Raw genomic sequence first — 9,287 nt, forward strand, 5'->3', positions numbered from 1 at the left:
GTGTGCGAATCGATTGATATATAAAGCTTGAAAATCCATTGAAAGATAAAGGACCTATTATTGTTACAAATCTTACATGATTTCGTGACGGTCCCAAATTTGAAATTTTCATTTTACACCCTGTATCCGAGTCTTCCCCTTAGACGTAGTTTACGTCGAAATCATCGAACACTACCGCCACCCCCATAATGGCTCAGCCACCAACCTATACAAAGTAGACGTAAAGGCTATAGAATTACTTCAAAACCGAACCTTTGATAGAAGGCTCGGAGATCCATAGTGTCATATACCAATCAAATCAGTTCGAGGTGATGTCTGTATGTGTGTGTGTATGCATGTATACAAAAATGTTAGACACACTTTTTGGTATTAAGCATTATCCAATTCGCTCGCAACAAGTTGCAATCGACGCGGATTGCGATCTAGTTGTTTCCTTTCGAAAATTGATTTGATCGGCCATTGAGTTCCAAAATTATTTAAAAAAAACTTTGTTTTTTTCCCGCATAATCATTTACCGTTCTTCGTACAGTTACAAACATAACATGGACATAGTTGATATCGTTACCCATTAACATTAAGTTCACCGAACAATACATATCTATGGTAAAACAATTGCCTCAACCTTAATCGATGAGGTTTACAGTCTACGAACCATAATCAATATAATACTGATATAATCTTTCCTCCAAAAATGTATGAAGAAAAACGTTTTTTCTTACGGTTAACATTCTTAACAACCCGTTGCTCATACAGTCCGGTCTACGAATACCGTAGCCACTATGGTCAAAACGTTTCAGACTACAGTACGATTATGGTCCAGTACCATTATCATTATGGTTCAACGTGGAACGTAAACCGTTCTAATTATGGTTCGGCTATCGTTTGGATTTATGCGGGTTGACAACGGTCCCCCTTAGAAAAACATTTCAAAATCGAAAAAAAATTTTGTTTTGCAGAATCGGATGGAATGCATTCAGATGACCGCAAATGGACATAAATTGAAGAAAAAAAGTAAAATCTATCCTCTAAAGTGCAAATTTTACCTCTCTTATATGTTTTTCTCATTTTCATAATGCGCGAAAAAGGCACCACCAACGCTAGGTGGATTTATTTGGGTTTCATTGTTACGATAACTAACAACCCTTATTTTCTATTATAAAACTGCCATTTGCAATAGGATTCATGGTGGAAAACAATAGTCTTGATTGTTTTTTTATTGTGAGAAACAATAGAGTTTATTGCAATTACAATTAAATTTATCGTATTGTTACAATAATCTCTATTGTAATTCAATTGGACTTTTATATTACGGAGGCGCTTAATGATATGTATATAAAAAACATTAGCCACATACATTCCAAAACTTATACTTTTCATTAACTTTTGAATTTAAAGCGACGATGACGATTGCACTATCCAGCTTTCCACGCTTGGTAATGGCGGCTTGTCGGTATGTAAAAATCAATCGGTCACTGTACTGTTTGACACTACCCGGATAAAAAATATGATTAGAATATTATAAATTTTACTGTTACATCACCATGTAAAACATAGAAATTACCATTGAATGTAATGGAACTTTAACAACTAAATCACATCAGAGACAATTGTTTTCCACGATTAAATTAATGGTAAATGGGACTTTTACAATAAAAAAGGGGGGTTGTTATGTATCTTTACAATAAAAAATCGAAAATTTTTCATACAAAATTCAGAGCAAAACAATTGATTTAACGGTTCTTCAATGGGATGATTTCGAAGGCCAAAACAATAGAAAACATTGTGCTTCAAATGTGTTTCTCACATTTTTTTATTGTTTTACAGTAGAAATACAATGGGATTTTAAATACATTTCACTTCAATCTCGACTTCAATATTACAATAAAAATACAATTCAATTTATTTTTGATTTAATTTCAATTCAGTTTTAATTAAATTTCAATTTGACTTTAGTTCAATTTGTGTTCGAATTAAAATTATATTGGTATTGGTATTGTTAAGTGCGTTAACTGCTATTCAGACCGGGATTCATAAACGTAGATTTCAGTCGCCAATGATGCAACCGGCTATACTCACTGAAGCCGCTGTAACTAATGCTGCTCGCATTTTTTCCTGTGGAAGACGTAAATTATAAGATCATGTCAGGTTTCTTACAAAAAGTATAAGCCGAGAAGAAAAACAAAAGTTACCTGTTTAATTTTTTATTGTATCCCGTTGGTGATATAGCTCGATGATAGTCGCCGAACGATATTGAATCATCAGGGATGGTGGCATGCAGCAGTGTTTTATCATTAATTCAATTTTTGAAAAGGAACAAGGATACATATTAATTAAAAAAAATCTGCGAACTGCTTCGGCGGTGTAAATCAAGGGACCCCTTCCTGAAGGTCTTTCACGTAAAAAACAATAATGTTACTAGGCACATACATTCCAAAACTTATACTTTTCATTAACTTAGTAATGTTATTGCTTTTTGGTATGGGATCATTCATCAGATGGCATAATGAATTAGTGTATTGATATTTTCGAATAGGTTGTTGCTTATAAGGTTTTAAATTATAAGTTTTTTTCTTTACGTGTTGAAAGATTTATCCCACCTCAAAATGATCCGGTATATATAGATACCTTGATAGATACTCACCACGGTACAGCGGGAAATGATCGGCCGTTGCTTGCTCGCAGCATCAGTATTGTCGGCGTAGCATCAACTTAGAATTCGGAAGTCGGGACTTCCGAACCGAACTTTCTTCCGAAATTTTATCTGTCAAACTAATTGATGTGTTGTTTAGCGCATCTTTAGGCAAATCCAGCGCACTACTTCCGAAGTTGGGAGAAAATCTGTATCTGGATCTGTATCTGGAGAAAATCCAACTTCGATATAAAAGCGTACTAACTTTGTACCGGATAGACGATTATAAAAGGAACACTTCGTTTACTTCGTCTTCTCACTAATCACAAACAAAATTGTACACGCTCATCTAAATCCAGTCATTCTCCAAGTAAAATTAAAAGTGAAAGATTTTGTTCCTTTGAATTTTTAAATTTAAATTGATCAGAACATGAATATTTCAAGACCTGCAATTAAAACATATATTTGAAAATCCGTAGAATTTTCATGTAACTATGAAAGTTATTGTTATTTTATTGTTTTCAATTGTTATTCCATCAACATAATGAATCAATGAAATATTTTCAAATTATATTTTTATTTTCTTTAAAACGGATTATCTGATCACCGAGATGGAATACTTTTATAATTTGTTTAATTTTTGGATGAGCAATATAAAACATAAGCGAACCACTAAAATATTATAGAATGTATCGGTCACATTTAAATGTATTGTACTTTTAAAGTAAGTACAATAAAGGATTTTTACAACCGTGAAAAATCTACAATAAAAATACAATAGATTGTATTATTTACCATACAACCAATTGAATTCCAATGGATCATACCATACAAGGAACTGTAAATTTTTATCCGGGTAGCTGGAGGAAAGCTCATTGGCGTTCCTGGGAGAGGGGAAGGGAAAAAAGGCCTTTTCGCCGGTGAGTTTTCCTCCAGCTAGTGTCAAATGCTACAGTGATCGATTGATTTTTTCACACCGACAAGCCGCCATTACCGAGCGTGGAAAGCTGGATACTAACTGGATTATTCAATATTTTCCGTGTATGTGACCGCATCGATTTTAAGGGCCGATGCCCACGTAGCGGTTTTTCAACGCCACGTGCACGCAGCGTTAAAATAACGCTGGTGTGCATCGGCGTGGTGACGCTGGTGCACACGTGCACACCTGCTTTTTTTTGACGCCACGTGCACTCTGCGTTGAAATGACGCTACGTGGGCATCGAGCCCAGTAGTGTAAATCGGCATCGATTTGAAATCGGCTTGAAAGTCTTTCACACGACGGCTTTCTTTTTGGCAGGCCTATTCGTCTGCCACCCCTGTTGATGACAGATACCGTTTTGTTTTTGTGCAGCTTGCTTGAAGGTCTTTTGGATTTGATTTGAAAACAAAACATTCGCCAGTCTTTTCCACACGTTGTGCACTTTTAGTTTTAAGCGTAAAAGTTGCTTAAAACTTCCTGAAAATATCGGAAGTGCTTCCAGTACCGATCAGGAAGTCTCCTAAATCCAACCACCAGTCTAAAAACAGCCTCAAAATTCACGATAAAATGTAAGTAGCTTTTTGCAGCAGAGCGGTGAGTGCGCTAGTTTGGGCTTAGCTCTACCCTAACCTAGCTTCATGTTACACAAAAAATATAATATCTTTGTCCTTTTTGATCAGGAGAAATTTCAATTCACCGAAATTCGGTCACTCAATGGGAGACGATTCCGATGACGACGATTTCGATTCAGGAACCGAACCAGAGTTTCTAATGGAACCATACGCACTGGAAGAGTTTCCAATAATGGAGGAGATTGTGGGTGATGATGAGGCCGAAGAAGATGAAGGGTCGGATTATAATCCGAATGGAGACATTCTGATAGGAACATCCTCGAGCGATGAGGACTATTCGGACATTTCAGATTCTGAAAAAGAACAGGATGCGGAAGATGACGCTGGCCCAGGTGGGGAGGACAGCAGCACAAAGAACAGTGCTCCTAAGCGGGCCATCGATGATTATGATGAGGAAATGGAGGACGATGAAGTAATCAGGGCCATCATTACGGAAATTAAGAAACCAAGGTCGAAGCCTCCAGACATAAAAACGGATGATTTCGTAACGGATTTGTGCTTTCATCCGGATCAGGATATCTTAGCAGTGGGAACAACGACAGGCGATGTAATTGTTTATAAGTTTACAAACGACGAGTGCACCATCATGAACACACACGAGGCTCATACCAAATCTATCCGAGACGTGGAATTCTCCTATGATGGAGATGCGCTGATTTCCACAGCTAGAGATCGCTCGATAATGGTGACCGATGTGGAGACGGGCAAGCTGAAAAGGTTTTGGGACGATGCTCACGAGGAACCAGTCTATACGATGAGTCTGATTAGCGAGCACACGTTCGCCACCGGGGACGATGATGGAGTGTTAAAACTTTGGGATCTCAGGCAAAATGAACCTATTTTCAAGCTGAAAGAAGTGGAAGATTTTATCTCCTGTATCATTACGAATGATCAGAAAAAGCATCTGCTAATGACCAGCGGAGATGGATATCTTACGACAATTAACTTACCACAAAGGTGAGTTGAAAGATTGATTTTTTTGTTCATTGTACCTAGTTGTGTTTCCAATTCTATATGCGTTTGTTCTTTTCTATTTTATTATAAATCCTGCTTTGCATAATTTTATAAAAAAAAATTTAATAGAGATATTTATTCAGTTAAATAACGCCTTATAGTATGATGATTTTTTTTGTTTTTTTTTAAATTAGAAGAAATGAAAACAATAATTATTTTGAAAATGCTACGAGGCGAACCGGTCCAGGGCCGAAAACCTCATTAATAAAGATATTAACAATAATTATTTCAAAAATTTCGAACGAATTTAGGTTTTCTATATGTTGGGTATTTGATGGCCTTGTTTATCACCCGCTACTGTAAATAGAAACACAGAAAACCTCCATTCGTTCGAATTTTTCAAAGTAATTATTGTTTTCATTTCTTTTAATTTTGTAAAAACAAAAAAAAAAAACAAAACTTTTCAAACAATATTACTTTACAAAAAAATCATTTTCAAAAATGTTCATTTTGTAACGTATTTTGTTTTTTTTATTAATATGTAGGGGGAATGACGGCTTTGGCAGGTTTTGTTCTATTATTGTCAGGGTTTTTTATGACTGATTATGCTCAAATTTGGCCTAAGCATTATTTGCCTATCGGAGAATATTGGGGCCAAATTTCATAAAATTTGGTCGACAAAAACCCCCCTGCCAATAATAGAACAAAACCTGCCAAAGCCGTATTTTCCCCTATTTGAAAGACACAAGACACGAAAATAGATTTTGAATTTATCAAAGCTGCAACGTATTTCTAATCCCATATAAACTGCTTATAATTGAAATTGTTTTAGAAAAATGTTGGTCCAGTCCGAGCCATACGAAGAAGAACTAACATGTATGGGAGTGTTCCGAAAAGACAGCAAACTAGTTGTCGGTTCGTCCAAAGGCAACTTCTACACTTTCAACTGGGGACAGTTTGGTTATCATTGTGACGCTTTTATTGGTAAGTATTCAAAACAATTGATTTTCTCTTCAAACATACCTAAAACATATTTTAAAAATTCAGGTCCAAAGGCGGGGGTTAACAAGATGGTCCCCATAACGGAACGGATAGCGGTTACCGGTGGCGAGGATGGCATACTTCGAGCAATGCACCTGGTACCGGGGCGAGTGCTCGGCATTGTCGGCCAGCACTCGTTGGCGGTCGAGACAATCGACATCAACAGCACCGGAGAGTTGATCGCCTCCAGTTCGCACGACAACGATATCCGATTCTGGAACATTAAATATTTCGAGGACTTCGACGACATCAAGTACAACAGCAAACCGGACAAAAAAGCCATGAAGCACAATTTGCCATCGTCGAAGCAAACAAATGCTGCAGATTTCTTCGCCGATTTGGCCGGCGGACAGAGTGGGACCGAGGGCGATTAAAACCAGCGAAGCACGGTGTGATGTTTTTTATTTTATTCGGAAAAGTGATTGACTATTGATTTGTTCGGTCTCATCGAGGGTAAGTTAATTGTATACTTATTTGAGCAATTCTTGTTCATTGCAAATTTTCTATTTTTCTGTAATGAAACGTTGTTAAGAGTTTAAGAATGAATCAGAGAAACTAAACTTCATTGATCCGAATGCTTTTTCAAGGATGTAATATTGTGAAAGTTTGAGATAGTATAATCGGTCGTGGTCTGTTGCAGTTTCAACTCGATGGTATACTCCAAATGATACTTACTTACAATTATGGATCCTGTACACCTCCGGTGGTGCAAAGGGCCGACTTGAAAGATCTCCATCCTGACCGTTGCCCGGCTATCGCTTTAACCTGTTGCCAGGTTAGATTTCGGTCAACTTCTTTTATTTCTTTATTGAGGCTTCGCCGCCATGAGCCTCTGGGTCTGCCTCTGCTGCGATGTCCCGCTGGGTTCCAGTCTAATGCTTGTTAACAGATTTCGTTTCCGCCCCTACGTAGATTGTGAACAGCCCCACTTCCGATCACGAATTTCTGTTGCTATCGGCCTCTGGTGACAACGACGATGGAGCTCGTTGTTTGAGATCCAGTTGTGAGGCCACCAGGCCCGATTTATATACCGCAGGCATCTGTTAATGAACACCTGCAGCCGTTGAGTGTTCTCCACTGATACACACCATGTTTCGCTAGCGTATAACAGCACAGATTTCACGTTAGAGTTGAAAATTCGTATTTTGGTGCGTTCACTTATCTGCCTGTTATTCCAGATATTTCTTAAACTCGCAAAGGCAGCCCTTGCTTTCTTGATCCGTGCGCCTATGTCGATCTTGGTACCGCCGTCTGACGCCATTTGGCTACCAAGATATTGGAAGCTTTCAACATTCTCCACTGGTTGCCCGGCTACTGTGAAACTGGAAGGAGTCACCGTGTTTACCTCCAACGATTTGGTTTTGTTGACGTTGATGACTAAACCTGCCGAAGAGGAGCGCTCGGCAAGGTCGTTGAGCTTACTCTGCATATCAGAGCGCCGTTGCGCGAGGAGTGCAACGTCATCAGCCAATTCGAAGTCGTTTAAGTGCTCCATGGTTATAGGCTGTCATAACAGCCCGCGGTTTGGTTCACGGTCAATCGCATCTACCGGAATCTCATCGATTACGATGAGGAACAGTAACGGTGATAAAATACATCCTTGCCTCACACCAGCTACGACCCGGATAGGGTCGGACAGGACCCCATTGTGCAGCACTCTACACGAAAAGGCCTCGTACTGTGCTTTGATGAGGCCGATGATTTTCTCAGGAACCTCCTTGCGTCGCAGGGCGCCACACATATTCTCGTGATTGAGACGGTCGAAAGCTTTTTCGTAGTCAATGAATACCAAGTAAAGGGACTCTTGGAATTCGTTGACCTGCTTCAGAATGATTCGGAGCGTGACAATATGGTCCACACAGGATCTTCCGGCACGGAATCCGGCCTGCTGCCGCCGGAGAGTCGCATCGATCTTCTCCTGAATCCGGGCTAGGAGAACGGTACACAGCAACATAATGCCTCGCCAGTTATCGCATACAGTCAGGTCACCCTTTTTGGGCACCTTCACTAAGATACCTTGCATCCAGTCGACCGGGAAAGTTGCGGTGTCCCAGATATTACGAAATAAACGAAGCAGTAGTTGAGCGGATGCCATGGGGTCAGCTTTGAGCATCTCGGCTGATATGCGATCCACCCCTGGGGCTTTATTCGATTTCATGCTTTGAATGGCTGTTTGAATGTCTAGCAGTGATGGAGCTTCGGTATTGACGCATGTTATACGTCGGATCCTAGGCAGATCATGCCGAGGTGGTGATGGCCTGGCTGGCACTTGAAAAAGTTGTTTGAAGTGCTCGAACCAGCGTTTCAGCTGGTCAGTTAGGTCGGTCAATAACTGATCATTCGCGTCTTTCACAGTCATCGTTGCATTCATCTTCGCCAAGCTTAAGCGTCGTGAGATATCGTAGAGGAGGCGAATGTCCCCGGTTGCGGCGGCTCTCTCTCCTTCGTCGGCCAGAGAGTCTGCCCACGCTCGCTTGTCCCGTCGACATGAGCGTTTTACTTCCTTCTCAAGAGCCGCGTATCGTTGACGGGCTAAGACTTTGGCTCCTCTGGTTTTTGATCGCTCTATCGCGGCTTTGGCTTCTTTTCGCTCCTCTATCTTCCTCCAGGTCTCATCGGTGATCCATTGTTTTCTCTGGGTGCGCAGTTCGCCCAGATTGTTCTCGCTGGTGGCGATGAAGGCATTCTTGATGGCGGTCCATTGGTATTCCACGCTGCCACCTTCCGGAATATTTACAGCACGCGTCTCCAGTTCTTCAACGAAGGATCGTTTCACCGTGGCATCTTCCAGTCGGCGTGTGTTGAATCGTTGTCCATCTCTTTCCTCCTGCCGACAAATCCGCGCAATGCGCAGGCGTATTTCACCGATGAGGAGGTGATGATCAGACGCGATATCGCCACTACGTTTATTCCGTACATCAAGAAGGCTCCGTTTCCATTTTCGGCTGATGCAGATGTGGTCGATTTGAAGCCGTCACGGGAGAACCACGTGACCTTGTGAACCGGTCGATGAAGGAAGAACGATCCCCCGATCTCTTCTCCGAAATTGATG

General features: G+C 40.3%; 1 protein-coding gene across 1 annotated transcript; it reads left to right on the plus strand.

Moving 5' to 3' along the window:
• Positions 1 to 3,992: 3,992 nt before the first annotated feature.
• LOC134213371 (WD repeat-containing protein 55 homolog) lies at positions 3,993 to 6,795 on the plus strand. Its single transcript, XM_062692382.1, has 4 exons — positions 3,993 to 4,177; positions 4,289 to 5,197; positions 6,027 to 6,178; positions 6,242 to 6,795. Coding segments are annotated over exons 1-4 (1,431 nt in total). The 5' UTR covers positions 3,993 to 4,175; the 3' UTR covers positions 6,610 to 6,795.
• Positions 6,796 to 9,287: the final 2,492 nt, after the last annotated feature.

Source organism: Armigeres subalbatus, chromosome 2, assembly GCF_024139115.2.
Source record: "Armigeres subalbatus isolate Guangzhou_Male chromosome 2, GZ_Asu_2, whole genome shotgun sequence".
Classification (NCBI taxonomy): domain Eukaryota; kingdom Metazoa; phylum Arthropoda; class Insecta; order Diptera; family Culicidae; genus Armigeres; species Armigeres subalbatus.